The 25,987-nt window shown below is 37.9% G+C and overlaps 1 protein-coding gene across 1 annotated transcript in view; it reads right to left on the bottom strand.

Moving 5' to 3' along the window:
* The window catches only part of lrp2b (low density lipoprotein receptor-related protein 2b), a 72,247-nt gene extending 64,721 nt beyond the window's left edge, over positions 1-7,526 (bottom strand). The window contains exons 1-10 of the mRNA XM_052102641.1: positions 7,499-7,526; positions 4,545-4,655; positions 4,275-4,397; positions 4,049-4,165; positions 3,304-3,414; positions 3,069-3,182; positions 1,877-1,993; positions 1,588-1,731; positions 533-649; positions 247-375 (exon numbers count right to left, since the gene is read on the bottom strand). Coding sequence (XP_051958601.1) covers positions 247-375; positions 533-649; positions 1,588-1,731; positions 1,877-1,993; positions 3,069-3,182; positions 3,304-3,414; positions 4,049-4,165; positions 4,275-4,397; positions 4,545-4,655; positions 7,499-7,526 — 1,111 coding nt within the window. The remainder of the gene's footprint in view (positions 1-246; positions 376-532; positions 650-1,587; positions 1,732-1,876; positions 1,994-3,068; positions 3,183-3,303; positions 3,415-4,048; positions 4,166-4,274; positions 4,398-4,544; positions 4,656-7,498) is intronic.
* Positions 7,527-25,987: the final 18,461 nt, after the last annotated feature.

Genomic DNA, 25,987 nt, shown 5'->3' with positions numbered 1-25,987 from the left:
AGAAAATAGCTAATACTGTGGAAAACCAAAACATTTTAATTACAGAAAATAACAGTTTCTCCTAATACTGTCTCCAATATAGTCTTTAGCCATGTACAATGACCTGCTGTGCGCCTAACCGTTTGGTGAACTAAAATAATGTACATTCAGATACATTTCATACAAAATTACAAATACCTCTGTTTGACAGGATTCAGCCTTGCATGTAGCACATTAAAAGCATTTTGAGTTCTAGTTTCACTTTACCTGAAGTATTGGCCTTGCAGACATGACCATGCTCCAGGAAGTATCCGTCTGCACAACTGCAATGATGTGTGCCTTGTCGATCCTCACAAAACTGATCACAAATTCCCCAAATCTTACAGTCATCATAGTCTGAGGAAAGAACACATACATGCTAAATCAGTCACAACCTGCTAATCTAATAAATTAAGGTTAATTTTGATACTCAATCTGGATTGTTTAATCTCACACAGGTGTTTTAAGATGGAGCAAGATGTTTAAAGTTTCAAAAGAACTTCACTCCACTCACCCACACAGGAACGGCTGTCATTGGCGACAGTGAAGCCATCGGGACAGTAGCAGGCTCCGCCCTGAGGACTGGAATGACATTGGTATTCACAGCTTAGAACAGAACACTGGTGTAAACCTACAGGCAATAAAGAGAAGCAATTAGGTTTCTGGTGCACTTAAAAATGTTCTTTACTGAGCACAGCCTGTCTGTCACATGTATAACGTTATATGAGAGTTTCATCAGATGTCTGTGGTTAGAATTTAACACACTTAAAACTTATGAAAAAAACATGTAAAATGCATTAAATTGTTACTGTAATGCTTAGGGAATCAAAGAATATCCGTTAATTATGGTCATACTGGCATCTATCTAGGAAATACTTTGTAACTGCTGTTTTGATTCATATGATACCACATGATCGTCATTCATCATCATCAAAAATGTATCTCTAAGTACTGTGCTCCTGCAGCTCAACTGGTAGGGCATGACACTAGTAAGGCCAAGGTTGTGGTATTGTATTGTATATCTAAATATCAATTATTAAAAGAATGGAAGTTTGGAGTCATTTCGGATATTGGGTTGATGGAGCAGGCCAACATCGCATATGAGCAGAAATCATGGCAAATGGCAGCTATGTGCAGCAAAAGGTAATAAGCAGGTACAACCTACAATTGCAAAAGCTTAGCTTTATCAATTGATTCACCACAGGCCAAGAACCTAACAAATTGTGTAGCTAAGTTTATAGTCTGCGATATACAGCCACTTAACATGGTGAAGAATCCCTTTTTGAAACATGCTAGAGGAAATTAAACCAGAGCCTGCTGCTCATGCTTTACTAACATTGTGTTGAGAAATATGTATGAAGAGATACAGAGTATTATATGATGAGAAACCCTATTTATATCTGAAAAAAATGCAGATATAGATTAATAATCATCTGGAACATTTTCTGATTATCGATGTGTGAAATAGACATAAATCCAAAGACTAGATGAAAGCGTCTACCAAATATGTTTATTGTTTTGAATTTGAATTCAATTCTATTTAAAGTAACCTGTATTTAAGGTATTTACCACAGGTTAGCTGTGCTGTAGTGTTGGTCTCATCTGTTCCACCAGGACAATCAGGGTGATTGTCACATACTTTGTTTATGGGGACACACACTGGAGAGCCCGGACAGGGCCACTCGCCAGGATAACAGTCACGGGTTCCTGGGTCTGAAAGTTTGAAATCCTCAGCATTTAAGAGATTTAACTATTATTGCTATAAAAAATTTATGAATATAGAAGGCTGACATATTTGCTCAATAGCTATTTGGAGTGTATATATATTGACTGGAGAGAGGTGGTGTCAATATCTCACCACATCCCTTCTCGTCGCTGAAGTCCCCACAGTCGTTGATGCCATCACACACCCACTGCTGAGGCATACAGCGTCCATTACTGCAGGAGAACTCTGACCCACTACAGGTCTGATACTCTGGGAGAGAAGACAACATAGTGCTCTGTGTGGCTGGTATTAAACAAATATGTATACTTAAACATTTTAAAAAGCATATACACTGTAGGACTCTCTTAAGACAAGTGTTGGACGGTACGTACACCAGTGCCTTAGTACAACAAGCTTCAAAATGCCAGCAGAACCAGAGTATTTTTTCTAAATGGTAGAACCATATTTACATTACCCTAATACCATAATGACGATTGTACAGTATTTACTGAAGTATTATAAGAGTCCCTCTCCCCAGAGGAGAGAAGGATATGGCTGCAGGCAAAGGGGCGGGAGCTCCAAAGCCGCAGCAAAGATATAAGGAGCCTCTAACCAAACCCTTTCCCTAACCTTAACCGTGAGTGGAAGTGACACCTCCTTTTGGAGTTGGAACAACCCTCTTTTGGAGGAACCCTGCCCTCTTTTGGAGATTCCGTCCCTATTTGGAGATCTCCAGCCTGCAGCTATACCTACTTTCCTAACCTAACCCTTTCCCTAACCTTAAGCGTGTGTGGAAATGATGTCCCTTTTTGGAGTAACCCTGCCCTCTTTTGGAGATTCCGCCCCCATGTGGAGTTCTCCGGTCTTTTTATATAACCGGAGACGGTTATATAAAAAGATCTGTGGTGGTATTCGGTTAAACTTGGATATGAAGCTGCATTTGAGGCTCTGACTCTACCTCAACATGGAAACAGCGTGTAACTGAGCGTAGACAACCAGGATGCAAGAAGAATGACAGAACGCAGGGATGTTGAGACAAGCGTTTAAAAAATAAACAGGTTTTAAAATGTATAGCTTATGCTGCGATACACCAAAAGCATTCATCTGACACATACGTACATATAAAGACAATTTAAAAATAGTGCAGATGGAATATAAGAATACATTGTCTTTCTTCAGTTTTCGTTGAAAGGTTTTAAAAGGATGACTTTCAAGGCTGCATGAAAGTTAATAAATTAAGAAGTACAGAACTACATACATTCACTTTTCTGACACTCGATTAATCTTCTTGAAACACTGTATATGTATCTTTGGTAGAATAGGTGAGATGTATTGTGGGACCCACCACAGTTTTGCTCATCACTGTTGTCCCCACAGTCATCCCAGTGATCACAGAGAAAGGGCATTGGGATGCAGTATCCATTAGTGCATTCAAACATATGTGGCTGACAGTGCCTTGCTGTTTTAGAAATGAAAGTTATAGAATTTCAATGGAAATTTTGGGGAGTTACAGTTAAAAGTTAAAAACTGTAATAGAACATTAGTCTGAACATGCTTTACTGATAAATTTCAACACTCACTGCAGTTGGATTCATCTGATCCATCTCGACAGTCTAGTATCCCATTGCAGTGTTGAGTGTTGTTGTAGCAAGCTCCATTAGCGCATGTCTTCTCAGTGCAGGCTGGGTAGTCTGGATTCAATGCAAGCACATGTGATACAATTAAAATATTTTATTGCCGTTCCAAAATCAAAACATGATGATAATAGAATGTTTACACTACTGTACACACCAGCTGTCCCCTGTCATTTTGGTAACTGATTCATCCTGTGATATTTATGTGTATTGGACTATTCAAAGTGGGAGTCATAACCTTTCTTGTCTTGTAAAGATAAGATTGCTTAAAGACCTTTGTGACATTTGTTACAGACATGTGCACACTCATTTCCTTTAGGAAGGTTTCGATTCTGGTTCGAATAATATCAGTAGCACATAAAAATATGTAGTTTACTCATTGAAATTTCTTTGCTTCAATTGAAACACACAAGATGCTCATGATGTTATATAAGCTGGACCATCAGGTTTTAGACAACTAGTCAATGGCAGTTTGAATGTATGCTGTTATTAAAACAAAAGGGGCACATAATGGAACTTAACTGAATTTCATGTAAAATTCTCAAAATTTTCTCTCAAATTGTTGCTGAAAATAGCATTTGTAATGATATTTTAATTTTATTATTAAATTGAAATCAAAGCATTGTCACCAGTGGACTCAGACTTTACATCCCACCGTTCTTTTGATGTACAGTAAAAGAGATGTTCTTACTGCAGTTGTTTTCATCAGAGTTGTCAATGCAGTCTGATACATGGTCGCATTGGTATTGTTTGGGAATGCACTGCCCTTCTCGACAGGTGAACTGCTCTGTGCTGCATGTCTGACCACCTTGAGGGAAAAAAGTAGGGCCATGCATTATCCCTAAAAAATGCTTTCCAACTAACATCTGTCACATTTGTATTCTTCCCATATTACATTAAAGCACTTATAAACATACCACATGCCCTTTGCTCATCAGAGCCATCTGAGCAGTCTGGCTCCCCATCACATACAAACGCTAAAGGAATGCACTCTCCTCCAGTCAAGCACTTGAACTGCTGAGAGCTACAGGAGGGTGATGCTGAAAATTAAATTCAAAGAAGAATGGAGAAATTGTATATAAATGTTTTCTTTGCCTCGTGACTACCAATAAATAGCATTTTAGAAAGTTTATTTGGTAAATCGGATCAGTGGTCAATCCAATAAGTGTTCACCCAGAGATACGTACGACAGTTCAATTCATCAGAGTCGTCCGGGCAGTCCTTCGTTCCATCACACCTCCAGTCTTGATCTATGCATTGACCGGTATTACACTGAAACTGACCACTGGTGCACTGACCTGCTCAGAGAATTATGAGTTAGTTTTGTCTGGCCAGTCTGTTTCCCTTTCAAATTTGACAAAACCTTACTGAATATCTTTAGTTATATTTTGTAATTGTTAGATATTTTAGAGGTTGGCATCACTGTTTAATTCCCAAAGGAACTCTGGGACATTTAATTTCAATATTGACAGAAAAATGACAGATAACAGTCAAATATTGGTATATGGTAGGTTGTCAAAGTAATTGACCTTAAGGACCTGTGTTTATTAGATAATTTAGGAATAAATCTTACTTTGCAAGGAATAACATATTAATGAGTAACTTTGTTTATGGTTTTTGGAGCTACTGTGCAGAACATCTGAACCCTACCTCATGTGATGCCTAATAAAATGTGAAGTGTTAAAATTTTTATTGAAATTTCTTTACCTGAATTTATTTCCGTTCTGCAGAATTACAGTATATTTAGTTTTATAGTTTAGTTTTACTCCTTAGATGTTAATGTATGCCAACATGTTAATTTATTTGATTTGTGTCAAATTCATAAATGTGCTAAATGGTCAAATGTGGCAAAATAGTTCTTACTAAATAAAATCTTGCATTTAGATAATCCCTCTAATTTCTATAGTATACATAACATTAAAATCTAATCATAACATCAGCTTTAGTTATGACTACACACATTTTTCCAAATGCAATTACTGAATAGCAAAATAGATTAATATATTAGTTCATACCTTGTATGACAAGGGGTCCATGGATTAAAAATAACACTGCTAAAAAATAAAAACCTAATCGGTCCATCGTTGTTTGTTTTGTTTTGATTTGTTAAAACCCATGCAAAATTAAAAAGAATGGTCCATTGAATGAGAAAATCTTCTCTTGTTCTTTCAGGTATCCATCCAAGGCTTGTCTCTGGATTCAAAAGGTCTTTGATGAGCTTCCCTTTTAAAATAAGCCAGGAGTGGAATTGGGAGACAAAGGTGCATCCCTTTATGACCCTGCCTCTGTATGACTTTCATCTAAGATTAACTTTTCCAGTTAAATATGTTGTCAGCATCAGCTAGAATTTTTTCAGTGTCAGACAAAAAGGTGAGGTTTTGTAACTATTGCAAGAATAAACACAATGGAGTGTATTGACTTGCTAATTCTGAATTAAACCGGTACAATGGGGATAAAGACACTTTCAATTTTATTTTCTCCTAAAACACTAAACAACAATAAAAACTACCACAGTACTTGTACATGTTTTATATTTAATATTTGTTTAAATTTTTCAAATGTATGCAATGAGAATCCCAGAAATGATCACATTTATTGAAAACAAATTATTATTATTTATTTATTTTTGTCATTTTCAGTTTTGCTCAAGGTGATTCAATTATTTAATAACTGTCCAATACGTGAAATGATTGTATTTGGGGTAAAACATCCCCCTCTTTCTGGGGCTAAAGGTCCCTAAAAAGCATGTTGTTTTTAATAAGTGGGGCAAATAGATTTGTTATGAAAAATGTTCAAAGTAAGCTCACATCCAATCAAATGGAGATTAATTTGTTTATGGAATACATGAGATGTTATGAAAAGTTAAATATGATTGAAATGAACAGATAATGGCACACCATCTTCCGAAAAAAAAATCTTTTTTAATAAGCATTATCTTAATAGCCCTTTTTATTTATAATATTTACTTCTTGATTTATTACACAATGTAAACCTGGGCAAAAGTGTATAGTCTCTACTTATACACAATACATTTAAATTCATGTTTCAAGAAAAGGTTAGAAAAACAACTTGCTCAGTAAATAACTCTGTTCCTAGAATGTTGTAAATTAATCAAATAATCTAATAATACCATAACTATAGATCAGAATGCATGCAGAATTGTGTGTGTGTGTTTTTTTTTTTGCATAGTGATGTTTTTGTAATAATAAGAGTAATAACTGGCAAAGTTTTATAATATCTCGATGCTATATTTATCCCTGTTCACCTAGTGTCTCCTATTAAATCAAGCATTTAAAGAGCTGTTTAATCCCTGACACAGATTGACAGAGAACACATCTGCATGTACAGAAATACTGATATTGATGATAATAATGAGAGCCACAATGAAAAATAATAATTGGATGGACAAATACATTATTAAAGGTTTTCATACTTTATTCATTTCATATGTTATTTAATAAAAACAAATCTTAAAATCATTAATAATATGATACATTATACATTTGGATTCCTGTATCCACAGTGTGTTTGTGTAGATGGGTCTCATTTGACATGAATAAGCTGTCATTGAAACCTTACCTACAGCATACAACTATCAGGGACACCATAAAGATGATCAGCAATCCACCCAACACACAGGACACCTGAGATATTAGATGGCCCCCCATGGGAAATACTGCTGAGGAGGGATCTGCTCTCTCAAGTGCAGGGCACGATTTGGCATCCCCAGCCAGAGCAGTGGAACGGAGCACAGCAAACGAGCCTGAATTGGCTCAATCTTAGCGTATTTATTATGCCCCATGCTGGTATTGCGCATGACAGCTTAGACTGTCAGATCAGTTTGTTATGTTGGACACAGAAAAGGCATTTTCAAACAAAGGCTCTCTCACTGGATCGTTGATGCAATCGCCTTCGTTTATGAATCACAGGGCGTGAGATGCCTTACTGGCATAAAAGCACATTCATCTAGAGACATAGCCTCCACATGGGCATGGACAAACAGTGTATCCCTACAAGTGGTCGACCGATTTATCACCAAAGCCGATAAATCGGACAATATTCTGACTTTTTTAATTATCATATCAGTCGCTAAATTATCCCGTTTGGCCGATTTTTTTCTTGAGGACTCAAGAAAAATTACCTGCTTGCATGTGAAGTAACTGAGACATGTAAACGACCAGTCATGGGTTGTGTTGTTGTTACGTGCATCGTGTTACTATAATAATAGACCGGTGTGCAACACAGTGTCATTTAAACGGTCCGCATATCAGAGCCGCAGCACGTGCGTTTCAGTTCATAATGTTAAAGTGCTTGTGTGTTTCATTTTCCCTCTCTCTCAACAGTTCCCTGTAACTTTAACTGTCTTGGCTAATGATAAAAAGGCAAATATCTATAAAATGTATATCATATACAATCTGCAAATATGCACATATCTCATTCAAACAGATGAAATAAACCTCACACAACTTGAGATCCAGCATCCTGTGGAATGCTCATTTATTATTTATACTTATTTAAATTGCAACAGGAAGCACCCGCCCTCAGAACGATGGGACCAATCAAAGATTTTTTGATGATGCTGACTGGGAGATGTTCCGGTCCGCCTCTGAGGATGACATTAAGGTCTACGCTTATACCGAAATGTGTTTCATCAGTAAGTGCATAGATGATGTAGTGCCGACCAAAACATTACAGAACTACCCTAAACAGAAACAATTGATTAATAGCAATGTTTGTGCGGCACTTAATGTGCGGACCTCCGCTTTTAATTCCAGGAACAAGGAGGAGCATAAACAAACCAGTCAGAACTATCAGAGCAGCCAAATGCCAGTACAGGGACAAGATTGAAGGACAGTTCAACACCACCAACTCTAGAAGCATGTGGCAAGAAATGAACAGTGGAGTGAACACCGCTGCCTCTCTCCCGGATGAGCTAAATAATTTTTATGTTCGTTTTGAGGAAAAAAAACACGCCCTCACGGAGAGAGCTCTCATGGCCGAAGGTACAGAGATTAGTTCACTCTCCACCTCTGTAGAGGATTTCTGGGTGAATGTCTGTTAAGCCGTGGGAACAGATGGCATTCCGAACCAACTGGCTGGTGCTTTTATGGACATTTTCAACCTTTAGCTCTCATTGTCTGTGGTCCCCACATGATTAAAACATCCACCATTGTGCCTGTACCAAAACAATCCAAAATCACTTGCTTACATGACTGGCTTCCTGTTGCTCTGACCCCCATCATCAGCAAATGCTTTGAGAGACTAATCAGAGATTACATCTGCTCTGTGCTGCCTGCCGCACTGGTCTCACTTCAGTTTGCATTCCGCAACAACTGCTCCACTGATGATGCCATTGCATCTACACTACACACTGCTCTCTCCCACCTGGTTAAAAAGAACACATATGTGAGAATGCTTTTTGTAGACTACAGCTCAGCATTCAAAACCATAGTGCACTCCAAGCTTGATGAGAAACTCTGGGCTCTGGGCTTAAACAGCTCAATGTGCAGCTGGATCCCGGACTTCCTATCAAGCAGATGCCAGGTGGTCATCACTGACCCTCAACACTGGAGCTCCGCAGGGCTGTGTTCTCAGCCCACTCCTGTATTCCTGTTCACACATGACTGCGTGGCAACACATAGCTCCAATGCCGTCATTAAGTTCGCTGATGATACGATGCTGGTATATCTGATAACTGGCAATGATGAAACGGCCTACAGAGAGGAGGTGCACACTCTGATAAGCTGGTGTCAAAAGCACAATCTCTCCCTCAATGACATGAATATAATAATTTCTAATTTTTCGGTATGTCCCCTGTTGCTTTAATGGCAGCAGGCTGTCATGGACTCCACAAGTTTGTGCAAATACTGATGATTTATGTTATTCAGCATGATTTTCCAGCAATCACTGTACTACTTCAATGGAAATCTTTTGTTAAAAAACTTAACAAGATCAATGTCACATATTTGCTCATTAGATTAGTGACCTAGAAAAAGTGCATAAAATTTAATAAATCTTTTTCATTTTAACAAAATAATGCTTTTGTCTTTTAAACTTTTTAAATTTCTTAAACTTTCTGTTAATTTGTATAATGGTCAGTCATGTCAATTTCAAATAAATTTTCATTAATATGTTAATGAAATTTAACAGGGTGTAGGGCGGGGCCGGGTGGTGATTCTGCACACCTGGTCCCTTATCAGGCTAATTAAGCCTCCGAGAGGGATAAAAGCCAACTGCGGATGGTGGTGCAACAGAGAGAGATCGTTTACAGGCAGATGACCGTCATGTGTATGTTTGTGTCTTTTGTTTAAGTTTATCATTAAAACTATTATTTATATTGTCATGCCGGTTCTCGCTTCCTCCTTTCCATTGATCTGCGTTACACTAGACATAAACACATGCATGACGGTCAGCTGCCCATAAACGATCTCTCTCTGTCGCACCACCATCCGCAGTCGGCCTTTATCCCTCTCAGAGGCTTAATTAGCCTGATAAGGGACCGGGTGTGCAGAATCTCCATTTGGCCCCGCCCTCTGCCCTGTCACATTAAGCTTAATTGCTAACCCACATGCTGCTATGCTTGCTTTATGAATATTACTAGTCACAGGGTTTCATATGATGAATGATGACTCCGATGTGGACCAGTCATACCTTGACCACAGCTTCTTATGTTGTCGTAAACCAGCCTAGGCTGGCAGATGGAAACAAACAAGCTGCCATGATGTTCTTGACATGTACTGTCTCCGATGCAAGGAACTGAAAAATAAGGACCTTGACAATGAATAAACAGAAATGGTTATTCTAAGAGGACACTTCTAACCTAAAAACTATGGAACCACAGTATCTTCTTCAGGAGTATTTTTAGGTTCTAAAATTATAGTTCAAATATGGTCAAATTTAGAAATGGAAAAGAAAATAAGAGAAAACCATTGGAAATAAAATGTGGCAAATAATCCGATATACAGCTGAAGTCAGAAGTTCACATACACCTTAGCCAAATACATTTAAATTAAATTGTTTTTCACAATTCCAGACATTTATCATAGAAAACATTCCCTGTCTTAGGTCAGTTATGATCACTACTTTATTTTAAGCATGTGAAATTTCAGAATAATAGAAGAGAGAATTTATTTATTTAAGATTTTATTTATTTCATCACATTCCCAGTGGGTCAAAAGTTTACATACACTTTGTTAGTATTTGGAAGCATTGCCTTTAAATTGTTTAACTTGGGTCAAACGTTTTCGGTAGCCTTTCACAAGCTTCTCACATTAAGCGGTTGAATTTTGGCCCATTCCTCTAGACAGAACTGGTGTAACTGAGTCAGGTTTTAGTCATACTTGCTCGCACACGCTTTTTCAGTTCTGCCCACAAATTGGATTGAGGTCAGGGCTTTGTGATGGCCACTCCAATACCTTGACTTTGTTGTTTTAAGCCATATTGCCACAACTTTGGAGGTATGCTTGGGGTCATTGTCCATTTGGAAAACCCATTTAAGACTGAGCTTTAACTTCCTGGCTGATGTCTTGAGATGTTGCTTCAATATATCCACATAATATTTCTTCCTTGTGATGCCATCTAATTTGAGAAGTTCACCAGTCCCTCCTTTGGCATGCAAGCCTTTAAAAGGTGCTTAAGTGGGAAGTTCATAATCATATTTTCAAATAGAATTTCGATTCATTTTAAAAGCATCAATACAATACGTCTGATAAAAAAAGATGAGGCTGTAAATAAAAAATAAAAAAAGATCTCCAGGTGAGTTGTGGCTTTGCCCTCTATGGAGTTATCAGAGGCTGTTTTAGGTAGTTTAAACATGGTGTGGTAACAATTATTGATGCAGGTTTGTCAAGCTGGCAAAGAAATGCCTCCAAGGGTGAAGCAGGTGAGCTACAGTAAAATTTTGAAGGAATATTTCCTTATTGCCCTCAGTCTAGATTCTAAAAAGAGATATGCAAGACGTAACGAAGTGAGCAAGCGTAACATCGATTACACATTTATGTCTAGAGGTTAACCCTTAAATTCATACATTGGGTCTTTAGAGACCTGGGACCTTATTTAACACCCTATACCTCATCCATTTTTTGGAGTTGTGCCCACACCTCTTTAGTATTCCTCGATTAATCTCTTATAAATAAAAAAATCAAAAAAGAAAGAAAAGTACAGTGGTGCAATGCTGCCTCATACTTATTTTTTTCACTCAGTTATGTCATAAAAACGTCTCTTCTTGTAATAATGAGATATTACGTTGTAAAAGTGACATCTTTTCTTGTAACAATGAGATATAATATTATAAAAACTCATATTTTATTGTAATTACGACACAGTTATTGCATAAAAACAACATCTTCTCTCATAATAATAGGTCCTACAGTAATTTTCCACTTTGTCCAATTGTCAACAGTATATTTGTCACAATTCCCTTGTTGTCTGCCCTGGGTTTCACTTGTCATTGTTAAATATACTACACTTCCCAGAATCCACCTGCCATCACCACTGCCATTTTGTTCATTGTTCTCACCTGTGTCTAATTCAGTCATCACTCCCTGGTTATTTAAGCCCTGCTTTTTGTTCACTCCTTGTCGTTTGTTGAATGTTGTCAAGCCTGATCTGTGTTTCCCTGCCTGAGTTCTTAGTTTGTTTGTTTCCCCATTGAGGGTTTTTCCTTTGTGTTTGTTTTGATTTTGCTAAATAAAGAAACCTGCATTTAGATCCTCTCTCCTCGCTGCCTCATTCGTAACAGAACGAATGACCAACTATGGATCTAGCAGGGTTCCTCATGGAGCTGACACAGGCGGACTTGACTGTCCGGGAGTTCTCCTACTTTTTCACCAACGTGGCCAGTTGCACCGGCTGGGATGACCACACTCTGAAGGTGGCGTACCGGTTCGGTGTTCCCAAACACCGGTGGTGGGAACTCCCGGAGACTGCACCTGGCGGGAGTACGTGGGACTCATCTTGGAGGAGTTCGCTGCCGGGGAACCACCTCTCCAGATCCCAGCTCCCGCCTCAGGGCTTTCCTCTCCAGCCACGGTGAGTGAGCCAACCCCCACGCCTGCCGTGGTCAACGAACCAGCGCTGCTAACTTCATCTGCCCGGAGGAGGAGAAGAAAGGCCTCTGCTCTCCAGCCTCCGCTAACCACGGCCAACCAGCCAATGCCTGCAACCCCGAAGGTCAGTGAGCTAGCGCCTGTAGCCTCCGATGTCAGTGAGCCAGCGCCTGTAGCCTCCGATGTCAGTGAGCCAGCGCCTGTAGCCTCCGATGTCAGTGAGCCAGCGCCTGTAGCCTCCGATGTCAGTGAGCCAGCGCCTGTAGCCTCCGATGTCAGTGAGCCAGCGCCTGTAGCCTCGACCGTCCAAGAACCAGTACCTCCCGAGCTTTCTAGAGCTCCGCCTCCCGAGCTTTCTAGAGCTCCGCCTCCCGAGCTTTCCAGAGCTCCGCCTCCCGAGCTTTCCAGAGCTCCGCCTCCCGAGCTTTCTACGGCTCCTCTCCCAGAGCCTCCCGACCCTCCTGCGGCTCCGCCTCCTGTGGCTCCGCCTCTCGAGCCTTCCAGGGCTTCGCTTCTGGAGCGTCCTACGGTGCCACCTCCGTTGGCTCCGCTTCCAGAGCCTTCCTGGTCTCTGCCTCTAGAGCCTCCTATGGCGCCTACTTCCACGCCTCCGCCTGCAACGGCTCCACCTCCCACGGTTCGGCCTCCTGAACCTGTCCTTGCCCGGTGGCCAGCTCCCAGACCACCTGAACCTGTCCTTACCCCCTGTGCCCCCTTGGACTGCCTGTCTGCTCCCTGTGCCCCCTTGGACTGCCTGTCTGCTCCCTGTGCCCCCTTGGACTGCCTGTCTGCTCCCTGTGCCCCCTTGGACTGCCTGTCTGCTCCCTGTGCCTCCTTGGACTGCCTGTTTTCCCCTTGTACTCCCTTGGTCTGTCTGTTTGCCCCTTGTGCTCTGGTCTGTCTGTTTGCCCCCCCTCACTCCTTGGACGATTTTTTTTTTTTTTTTCTCTGAGGAGCGTCTGGAAGCCGCTCCTTTGAGGGGGGGGGGCTATGTCACGATTCCCTTGTTGTCTGCCCTGGGTTTCACTTGTCATTGTTAAATGTACTACACTTCCCAGAATCCACCTGCCATCACCACTGCCATTTTGTTCATTGTTCTCACCTGTGTCTAATTCAGTCATCACTCCCTGGTTATTTAAGCCCTGCTTTTTGTTCACTCCTTGTCGTTCGTTGAATGTTGTCAAGCCTGATCTGTGTTTCCCTGCCCGAGTTCTTAGTTTATGTTTGTTTCCCTATTGAGGGTTTTTCCTTTTGTGTTTGTTTTGATTTTGCTAAATAAGGAAACCTGCATTTAGATCCTCTCCTTGCTGCCTCATTCGTAACAATATTGATACAGCTTTGCTCTGTAAATAACAGTAAATCAATTCAACATATGGTAGGCCTAACCATGGTAGAGTTATTTGAAATGATTTATCTTTATTTTCTTATTAAGCCATAAAGACATTTTACAAGCTTTAAGCCATCTTGACAGGATCGTCATTAGTATACAGACACTACGTTGGCATCTTTAACATCCGAGATTGTATAGACGAAAGAATCAAACAAATCTATTGGTAGTGGAACTTTTCCTTGTGGATGAACCAAACTGTTATGGGAATCTTCATGGATACAAACGGCAACATCTAAAGTGTATAGAAGCGGGGTTTGCTGTGAGTCCAAGTGTAGTTTGAGATCTCTGTGGACCCACCGGGTGTGCTATATCGTAAAAAACGTTTACATTTAAATGTTAAAGTCTATGTATACATAAGTCAGGCAAATGAGATCATTTGAAAGCTTAGAATCTGACCTTTTCTTGACTTCAACCATCACTTCACTGCATTTATGTTACTTAAAATAACAAGATAAGGCATCAAATCAATAGTGAGCGTAAATGGAGTAGAAATATATATATATATATATATATATATATATATATATAAAAATAAAAGTTCTTCACATGGCCCATAAATGGACACATCATATATCACATGAAAGCTCTCATTTTTAGGAAAGTGACTGTACAGTTAATTGTGTTGCCCTAATACCATAGTTTGAAAGATTTTCAAAAGAATCACAAAGTGAAATATGATTTCATGAAGTCAAACGTCTCATTTATTCTCAGACAACTGCTGCTGTAAGCCCCAAACAGCCAACAAATTAATATCTGCTTTAACCTTAAGTAGGGTGACCATACGTCCTCTTTGTTGGACCTTAAAAAAGCATCCGGCCGGGATTTCTAAATTTGCCAAAATGTCCAGCTTTAGTTGCATTATGTCTAATACTTCATTGTGTGTGTGTGCATATTTGCATTGTTTTAACACCTTTTTTGTAAGTCCTGCATTCTCGCACACCAATTGGTTATTATAAGAGGCTTGCAGCAACTATTGGCCAAATTCCTGCCTGTCAATCTCTCCGCAAAGCGCTGTTGTGTTTGGCATCAAACAGTTGCTTGACAGTAGCAGCAAATTACAGCTGAGTGGAAACAAAGTGCTAATTTACAGAAGATTTGCACAAAAAATTCCCATGATTTCGTCCAGGTCGAGATCCGTGGGAAGCAGAATGTATGACATGTAAAGATGGCACTTATGTGTCAGTTGCTAATAAAGGTGCAAGTGATTTAGAAGCACACATTAGCTCTGCGATGCATAAAAGGCTAAAAAATTTGAAAGTTCATCAGGTAAATGAATGGACTACTTTTTGCAACCAAGTAAAATTGGAGCTTATCTGTATTTGCTTGATTCCATGCTCATGAGAGTGCTGTAACTCTAGTCCTGCCCTGATAGAGAAATGAAGCGTGATTTGTTGAAGATAGAACGTGCCGCTATCTGACTGGCTTGAGCAGACAATGGGAGGAGTCCATCTATTTGTGGACTTCCTACAGCTCTTATGCAAGAAATGTTTCAGAATTCACACATGAGCTGCCATCCACAAATGCACAGCAAGCGATCCACAAATAAATGCATGCAATTCACAAATGAATGCTGAATGAGTTGTGTTTGTGAGTTTTTTTTTATTTTCTAATCTCATTTTATTTATTTGTGAATTCACTTTATTTTTGTGAAAGTCCTAACATATATTTGTGGATCTTATCCAATGTATTTATGAACCACCTTTCTATTTGTGAATCTCTTTCCATTTGTCTCTGAATAAGGAACAATTCTATCTCCATACAATATGCTTGTCTCTGTGTATGTACTCGATTGCTGTCTGTTCCCTCAGCATGCATATACATGCCTACAAAATGAAAGGAGTAAGACCATTAAAATCATGTTTACACCACAAGTAGCGACAGAGCAGAAACTATAAATGGCATTACTGAAAAATTAAGACTCGCTTATACTCATTTTAAAACTGTAGAAGTAATATGTCAGATCCAACAACACTTCTCAGCACTAGATCTGTGCGTGCCGACACTGAGTGGACTTGATAGAGAAAATAAAAATCACTCCAAGGCAGGAAAAGTAACAGAAGCTCTTTGTTTTTACATAAAAATGGCTAAAATAGATACAGTATCTGTTTACTAAAGTATATGATTACATTATCACTTACCTAATAAATTAGACTTTGAATAAAAACACTTAGAACAACTTTTAATGATGTCTTGATGATCAACTAGTGTCCTGTATTTTATGTTAATGATAGTGAAGTTCTTGAAAATATTAAATATTTTAACCTCAAATCATCCCACTGTACTCAGGGTTGGGGAATAATGGAACACATGTAACGGGATTACATATTTAAAATACAAAATACAACTAAATGTATTCCACTAGAGTTACAATTTAAATAATTGGTCATTAGAATTGAGTTACATTCTAAAAGTATTTTGATTACTGAAGAGATTACTTTGCATTTTATTGTCATTTGTTTCATTTAATATTTAGTCCTTTCAGATGGAAAACATTTATACCTATAAATGATGTGATCTAAAGTGCATTTGAACAGCAGTGAAACACTTTCTTATGATATGTTACATTCATACGAGCGGACAGAGAAGTACGTTTGAAGTAAGTTTGGAGCAGAAGAAATAGAAATAAACCCTGTGTAAATTGTCAGCTTTATGCTAAGCTAAAATATTATTTCTAACCATTTTACATGCACATTTTACCAGACACGATCATATTTTTTTATCAAGAAAATACATATTAGATCATAATTTATTTTCTTTCTAGTAAGTTCTTTGATCTTAGGATGGATTCTTGATAATAATTTTTGTATTGTTTTCCAATAAAAATATCTAAAAATCTGGTTTTAGAAACAACACTGCATAAGATATTAAGGTTTTTCAGAGAATGTATTTTTAACATGTGTAATTTGTCTTACTGCACTGGCAGTTTTGATTGTTTTTATCAAGTGTGCTGCACAAGCCCTCAAAAGTGAAGCCAAAACGTCTCGATCGCCCCCCGGTGACTGGTCCTAGTATAGGTCATAAACCCCGCCTCCCCATGTTATTCAACGGGAGGTGAGACCAACTAAACAATTAAATTACACTTCACATATATTTTTTACTAAGATAGTTTCTGTCATTTATTGTAGTTTCTATCACGTTAATGTAATTTCAAGTGTTTGTTTTCAAAAATTTTAGTTAGTTATTTGATGCTATACAAACGGTGCTGTGACATCATGATTGACAGCTGTGATTGACAGGTTCTCTGAGCGAAGTAGTCACTGAAGCACCAACAGACTTTTTTTCGGGATCTTCGGAGGACTGAGGAGATTGGAGCTTTAAATTTAATATCTACATTTCTATAATTAATTATTTCACACCGTCACAAGTCAAAAGTCAAAAGTGCAGGGGCGTGTTGCGATTGATTCAGCGAGAGTGAGGGCGGGGCCTTGATTTCACGGCTTCACTTCCTGCTGGAAAAGAGCGAAGGGGCGTCGTACATCTTTTTTTACAGTCTATGGTTTTTATAGTCAAAAGTGAAAAAAATCTACCATTGCTGAAGAAGTAATCCAAAGTATTTAGAATACGTTACTGACCTTGAGTAATCTAATGGAATACATTACAAATGACATTTTACAGCTTGTATTCTGTAATCTGTAGTGGAATACATTTCAAAAGTAACACTCCCAACCCCACTGTAATGTACTGGAAAATTACAACATTACTAAAAATAGGTATCGGTGAGTACCAAACAGAAAGCATTGTTACTCATACTCAGTCTCAAAAAATACTTTATTGGTGCATTTCTAGTATGACTTATATTTGAATGAAATGTTTGAATGAAATATTGAATATTTTTCTTTATCCATTTTATATTCAACCAAAGGTGAATGTCTGTTTAGGTGTTTGACATTGACAGATATTTTCATGAGGGATCTGGTAGGGAGACTGGCTCGATAATGTAATTTAAAACAGCAGCCATTTTCACTTCCATGTAGGGCTGGGAGATATGGCCAAAATTGTTATCAAGATAATCTTTTTTATATTGTTCGATATCGATATTTATCGTGATATACATATTGCACTTTCTTATTTTTTATTTCAAAGTTGACTGAAGAGAAGAAGAAAAAAATAATTCTAAACAGTCAAAATAGTCTCTACACAACTGCACAGGGGGTCCAGAGGCGGCCAAAGCAGTGGGGTCTGCAGGATCTTTTACCAATTTTACAGTCTTTTACCATTTATCAATTGAAAATGAATGTTAAAAGATCATCTGTTTGTCCTGAAGCATAGTGACAGCAGTCCAGTATTTGTTGGAATATTTTTACATTAGAATGAAATATTTTTTATATTTCTTTAGATTCAGATACCAAAGTATGGGGCATAGAGATACCAAAGTATGGGGCATAGAAGCCCTTGTGACTGTGGAATGATGTTGAATGTGGGTTCAGGGGTGTTTCCGATATCGGACATTTCAGTATTGGCCGATACCGATCCCGATCCGATACCAGTGTTGTTTTTTGCATAATCAGTTTAGAATATCTTTACATTATTGTGTGGATTGGTGTACTCTTTAATATGTAAAGAAATACAAACCTCTATACACATTATTTCAATATAAATGTATATCTTAATAAGAAAAACTTTGTTAACAGTACAGCGGATTTAACAGTAATTCTACAAGTCATCAGTAGAATTTTTATTTGTATCTGGACTTTAAAGGATTCAGATCTCTTTTTTTGTTCAATTTAGTTGTAAGATATCAGCTCACTTTTCATTCACACTTTTCATTCACTTGTTGGAACCCATTCAACTTAAATATTATTGTAATTTGTAAACAAACGATAATAATAATAGTAATATATTATAATAGTAATATATCTCAATCGTGCACTGCAGTCACAGCACTCCCTGAGTTCTGATTACACGCACCTGCATATCATTAGTGGCTAATCAAAGACTGCATATATACCTGCTTTCACACACACACACACACTCTTTGCCTGTTCTTATTGCTAGTATTTCTGAGACGTCAGAGCTTTCTACTAAGTCAAACATACATGTGTCTTCATTATTGCCTGCATGAGATCTCTTTCATCGTGTCTATACGCTGTCTGGATATTACTCACTTGCTGTTGGCACTCTGCTCAACTGGATTTACTAACAATGTTTACATCACTGTTTCAATCATCTGTTCAATAAACCCTGCTACAGAGTTCACATCTCCGCCTCCGTGAGTCTCTCCGTGACAGCTTTAACATTTTAAACCCTCACGCTTTTTATTCACTATTTCAATTCTGGTAAAAACGCACCTCCGGTGCCATTCTAAGTCCATATAAGTGAACCGAACTGCTGAGCATCTACATCTGAGATGTTGTTCGTTTGTAGCACTCCAATATTGTGCACGCGTTTTAGCTTGACAGTAACGAACATGAATAACACTGTATCGGATTTGGGTCGGGCTCGTCAGTAACGAAGCCGATACAGATCCAGGTATCAGATCGGGACATCCCTACTTTATTTCCAAAGGTTTCATACACTGAACCCGTGATCTGCATGTCTGTTTACTATACAATGCTAAGAAAGAGAGAATGCTCTGATAAAAACAGAAAAATACATTTATTAATTTGCCAAGATGAAACAAGATGGAGTTTTGGTGCAAAGAAAGCTGTAGCAGCATTTGCCCAGCAGCGCTTTATCCTCTCTGCTGGTTGTGTAAAGTTTGTGGAGCCGTGTCAGAAGGTGCAGAGAACTGTCCATGTATTCTGCTTGAGAAACAGTGTGATAAAACGATGTCAAAATGCTATAAATGGAAAAATTACAACTATATGCATCATTAAGTACATTCAGGCAGATAGTTAATATTATTGCTGCATAACGTTGCTGAGTCTAGACCTGACCAACTGAACCCCAGATCATAACACTACCTCCAGAGGCTTGTACAGTGGGCACTATGCATGACGGATGCATTGCTTCATGCACTTCACTTCTTACCCTGACGTGCCAATCACATTGGAATGGGGTAAATCTGAACTCTTCAGATCACATGATCTTTTTCCATTGCTCCACAGTCCAATTTTTATGCTCCCTAGCAAATTGAAGTATTTTTTTCCCCAGTTAGCCTCACTAACAAGTTGTTTTCTTGTGACCACACAGCTGTTTAGTCCCAAACCTGTAAGATCCTATTGCATTGTACATGTGAAAATTATTACTTTCTCTATTAAACAGCCGTGAGTTCTACTGTCGATTTTGTATTATGTGACTTCATCAATCATTTTAGTGATCTCCGATCACGATCATTCAAGATTTTTTTCTGGCTACATTTTTTCCAAGAAGCTGATGGTTTACTACTGTCCTTCCAGGTTTTAATAATGTGTTGGAAAGTTCTTCACCCAATTCCAGTGATTTCAGCAATCTCCTTTTGTTTTCTTTGCTTGATGCAGGCCAGTAACTACTTCTTCTTCTTCTTTTGTTTTTTTATGGCGGTTGGCAAACCAACTTAACGGTGCATTACCGCCACCGACTGGGCTGGAGTGTGAATCAAGAGATATTGGAACTTAGCTAAAAAAAAAAAAAAAAAAAAAAAAATTTAAATCCTTTTGTCTAAGTCTATGTCTCTCAGATACTTAATAACAAAGTGATAAATGTTACTAGATGTTTTCCCTAATAAACCTTGCATTGTGAAATTATTCTGATTGATCATTCTGAGAGACTGAAAAAGCTGGTTTCTTTCTTGACTGTATTTTGTGCACTGAAATAAAATATGCTCCACAGTTTCTGAATGAGTACAATGTTGGCATTTCCCTGTTGGATGTTTCCCTATTAATTTCAATGAAGAATTGAGCCCTGTGTGTCCTATTCTTAACTGTGTAATTATACTTTCCTCTCTTCTACTCCTACACTCTATCCTTCCTATACCCACTTCTGGTTGTATATTATATAAATGTCTCCCTTTATCCTGATCCACCCAATACTCCTGCCATTTTGATCTTGCATATGCTTTAATTAATATTTTAGCTTCAGTTTTGCTATATGGAACTTGTAATATTCTATTATGTTTTAGTGTTTGTTTTGCAAGTTTATCAACCTCCTCATTCCCTTACACTCCAACATGTGCAGGTACCCAAAGAAACCTAATTTTTAAATCCTTTACATTTAACTTATGTAAAACCATACATATTTTATGAATTATATCATTTCTTATAGATTTCCCAGATTTCATGCTTTCTAAAGCTGAATAACTATCAGATATAATCACGGAGTTATTTAAATCATTTCCCTCTACCCATTCCAGGGCCAACAAAATTGCAACCAGCTCTGTTGTGTATACTGATAAATCATCTGTTATTCTTTCCTGACATATTACCCCATTCTTTGGAATATATACTGCTGACCCAGCATGTCCTGTCTTTGGATCCTTGGAACCATCTGTAAATATAAATGTATATTCAGAAAAATGCATATCCAGATAACATTTAACAATATCCTTCACTGCTACTTCCTTTGATTTATTTTTGATTTCCTTATGAATGCCTAAATCTACATCTGGTATAGGGAAAAACCATGGAGGAATAGGAGGGACTGAAACCGTTGAACAGTACTGTAATGCAGGCCAGTAACATCTCACGTGTTTGTTTAAAAATGAAAAACTACACTGTAGTTAAACTATCAGTTAGGGTTAAAAGAATTGTTGCCAGCTGAAACATATTAATCACTGCAATAATTATCCAATCATAGGCTCTTAAGTATCTACTTATTTCAATCCAAATTAAATCCAATCTTATATATATATATATATATATATATATATATATATATATATATATATATATATATATATATTTTTTATTATTATTATTATTATTTTTTTTATAATTTTTTTTTTTACCATGCAATTAGTAGCCTAGCTGTTTCTATGGACCGCGATACGTCAGCACGTCCACTATATTGGTTAGGCCTACGTCAAGAGTCGTCCATCAATACATGCATATTGCCAGATTGGTCTGCAAAAGTATTTTGTCTTTTCTAGCCAACTTTCAGATTTTCCATAAACACTGGCAAATATGTTAGATTATATTAAAAATGGGTTGGGTTTTATGTTAGGCAATGGAGTGACTGACTTGTCGTGTAGGTCAGAATTAATAACCTTAGAATGCACTTTGCCCCTTGTCATAGCAAACTGCAAAAAAAAAAAAAAAAAAAAAAAAAGTCCTCTACAAATGAATATATCATGGCAAACATGCTGAAAATTAGCACCCAGTCAGTCAATGAATTACATGATGAGCGTAGCCGTTTACACACAAAAGCAGTTTATGCAAGGGTCTGAGGCTGAAGATGGCGACTGCCGAATGAGGCATCTATGTATGTATATCTTCTATTCAAATTTGAATGGCCAATGAATCACCTTCAAGATCACAAACCGATTGGAATTCGCCCTTACACCTGCAGAGGTTCAGCTACTGTGCATGCGTGTGATAAATGATGACTTAAGTCCAGTGACCAATATCCTCAAACAAAACTGTTAATTATTAGCCTTTTTGTTTTTGCTTTTTCTTTATTTACTTCCTTATCATTAATAATTTAACTTTAACTCTGCGTGCTGTTTTCTTTAAAGTGAATCCCCGTAATAACCATAAATAAGCCAATAAGTAAATACTATTATAATTAATTGTAAATTATATATATATATATATATATATATATATATATATATATATATATATATATATATATATATATATATATAATTATTTATAATTTACAATTAATTATAATTATATATAATTATATTTCACTAATGAATAACGTTGATAACTGTAAGAACCTTTAGCTCCCCATCCTGGCCACCTGAGGGAGCCCTCACCTGAGTGCTGAGAGCTACTGTAGCATGTCACATCCTGTGTTAACCTTATAAAGAGAGCCTTATTGTGTGATTACACTTGTGAAGTCTTGCCAGCTTTCTAGTTTGCAATTCTAAACCCTTCTATTAATACATATTTTTTAATGGTTTTGTACAGGTGACTCCTATGCAGAGGGGATTCTACCCCAAAGAGAGAGCAGAGAAAATAAGCAAAAAGGGTAAATTATACACACAACCCTAATTACATCAATTAAACAAATGACTCCCCCAGCCATCCATCAACTGTTCCCTCTGGGACAGAGAAAATGACCAGGGTTGTAATACTGTTTAACTCAAGTTTTATATTCAACCTCACATTATGGATTTGTTTGTATGTTTCAGACTGCCCTTGTGATCGTGGAATCTAGCCTGACCTTACTCTGCCTTTGCCTCATACTTTAAATTTGGATATTAATCAGATGTGCCCTGTGTTTTTTTTTATTTATTTTTTTTATCTCTGTCTGTTTTTAATTCCTGCCTTTTGTATTACGCCTTTTTTGACTGCCTATTTTTTTGCCAATAAACCTCCAGTAAATGGATCCTGCTTCTGTGAGTGCCTCTGATTCATTATAGAAGACTTTGCCTGACTCTGATCCAGAGGAGGTGCAGTATTACATGCTACAGTAACATTCCAGGCTGAGGTCCTTCGAGAACACGAACAGCAGATGCACATGCCACTTGAGTCCAACTAAAATATGCTAAACTAAGTTTATCCAGTTGCTGCTGTCCCACCAAAAGCCACCATCTTCTTCCTCTTTGGTAATCCCCGTCCTCTCTCATCAGACATGGCTGGCTTTACCGGAAAAGTTTGATAGCTCTCCCTACAAATGTAAGGGTTTTTTGAGACAGTGGTCCATTTAACTTTCCCAGCAACAAAGTGTATATTCTGATGAGGAATCTAAGGTTTCATTTCTTGTGTCGCTCCTCACCGGTGATGCAATATACTGGGGCACGGTGGTGTGGAATAATGACTTGAAGATTTGACAATCGCATTCAAAAGTTTCCAGCAGCTCAAAGTAGTTTTTGAATATCCAGTGAGAGGCCACGATGTGGGTGTGCAGCTATTACATCTACTACAAGCGATCAGTAGCTGATCATGCTTTAAAGTTTTGCACAATGGCTGCACAGAGTGACTAGGATGAGACTACTCTCAAGACCGTATATAGAGAGGGACTAACCCTCCAACTTCAGGCAGAGCTTGCCTGCAGAGATCAGTCATTGTGGCTAAGAAAATTTATTCAGTTGTCCATCCGTATGGACAATCTGTAATAGCCCACAAAATCAGTTGTACTTCAAAGGTGTTGAGGAAACTAAAACCTCTGCCTCAGTAGCTTGCTCAGAAGAGCTCATGCAATTTGGAGCAACAAAACACACATCGGTGGAGAGATCTCAAAGGCTTCATGAGGAGTTAAGTTTTTATTGTGGTGAGTCAGGACACTGTTGTGCTGGGTCCCCAAGGAGACCATCTTCCTCATCTGAAAGTTTAAGATGGTGAGTAAACATTTATTCTTTCACTATTCAACTGAAACCTGATTGTAAATGTTACTGTCACTTATGAGCATATGGAGCAGCTGCTAATTTTATCGACTTTTACACTTCTGTAACATCTGAGCATGCAGCTCTCCCTCACCTGAGTACTGCGATCTAGCACGTCACATCCTGTTTTCACCATATAAATAGAGCCTCATTGTGTGATTGCATTTGCTAAGTTTTGCCAGCATTTTTTTTTTTTTCAATTCTGAGCATTTCTATTTATGTTTTATGGTTTTGGCCCTTGCCTGTTTAACTCAAGTTTTGTATTCAGCCTAAAATTTTTGGATTTGTTTTTTTAATGTTTCGGACTACCCTTGTGATCTTGGAATCTATCTGTGGCAGGGCGGAGGGCGGGGCCGGGTCGTGATCCTACACACCCGGTCCCGTATTAGGCTAATTATGCCTCCTTGAGGGCTAAAGTTCGACTGCAGGAGATCGTGCGGGAGAGAGAGATCGTTTACGGACATGTCCGTCGTGTGTGTTTGTGTCTTCTTTTAAGTTTATCTTTAAACCATTATTTATATCGTCAAGCCAGTTCTCGCCTCCTCCTTTCCATTGATCACTTTACACTATCTTAACATTACTCTGCTTTTGCCTCGCACTTTGCACTTAGATAATTAAAGAATTTGCCCTGCGTTTTTATCTCTGCCTGTTTTTGATTCCTGCCTTTCATATTATTTCTTTTTTGACTGCTTATTTTTATCAATAAATCTCCAGCAAGTGGATCCCTCTATTGTGAGTGCCTCTGAATCGTTCCTCCCAGGGGGCCACCATGAGGTCTGCGCTAATTTCATTGAACAAAAATGTTAACTTAATATTTATAATTTATTGTGGCTTTAGTAAAATTGTTAATGAATTAATGAGTTAATGAATTAACCTTGTCTTTATAATAGCATGGTTGCTATTTTTTACTTACACAGTGTAAATGGGTCTTTGTACATGAAAATATACTGTTTAAGTGCCTTTATACTTGAAGAGGGGGGTTGCCAAATTGAGCCAATATTCTATTTGGATAGAGGACACTGACACTGAATGCACACAAAGTAAATAAAAGTGTAAAAGACCTTCTCATTTCCTGTAAAGACACATGGTTATGTTGTTCTCAAATAAAGCCAGATGACAGTGGAAGGGCAGATTGAATCATAAAAAAATTGTATTTGCACTAAGTAGTTTATTCATCTAGTGCGTCTTCGAAGAGGGGCAAAGTGCATTCTAAGGTTATTAATTCTGACCTACATGACAAGTCACTCACTCCGTTGCCTAACGTAAAACCCAACCCATTTCCTTACAAATAAGGAATAAGAAAGTTGCACCTGGTCTGTTTTGATTCAGATCCACAGACAACCTTGATATTTAATAAGTTAAAGCCTTAAGTCTAATATTTAGTTTCACTGAATAAATGTTCACAGAAATACATAATAAAAATAATTGATTTGGATAAATTATGTCCAATCAGGAAACTTCAAAGTATCATTCTTTGTTTCATGGCAACATAAAAAAATAAAATAAAAAAAAACATATTGGCGCATTAAACAAAACAAAACCCATTGCACTGTAATTTATGTTAGATGTACAATGTTGCTATGCTACTATGTCTACACTGGGAACTACAGAAAATGTGTCATCATGGAAATATGAACAGGTCACAATAATTAGTCACAGATTAGGTAGTATGTTCATAACACCAGCTGAGAGCATGAGCTGCTGTAAATTTCATGTCAATAATGCCAGATCAGATTAATATACAATTCAGGTTAGAATCTCAGGACATCTTAAATTAAATAA

This window comes from Xyrauchen texanus, chromosome 33 (genome assembly GCF_025860055.1).
Source record: "Xyrauchen texanus isolate HMW12.3.18 chromosome 33, RBS_HiC_50CHRs, whole genome shotgun sequence".
NCBI classification, from domain to species: domain Eukaryota; kingdom Metazoa; phylum Chordata; class Actinopteri; order Cypriniformes; family Catostomidae; genus Xyrauchen; species Xyrauchen texanus.
Note: the sequence above shows the minus strand (reverse complement) of the source record. Positions and strands in the feature narration are given on the sequence as shown.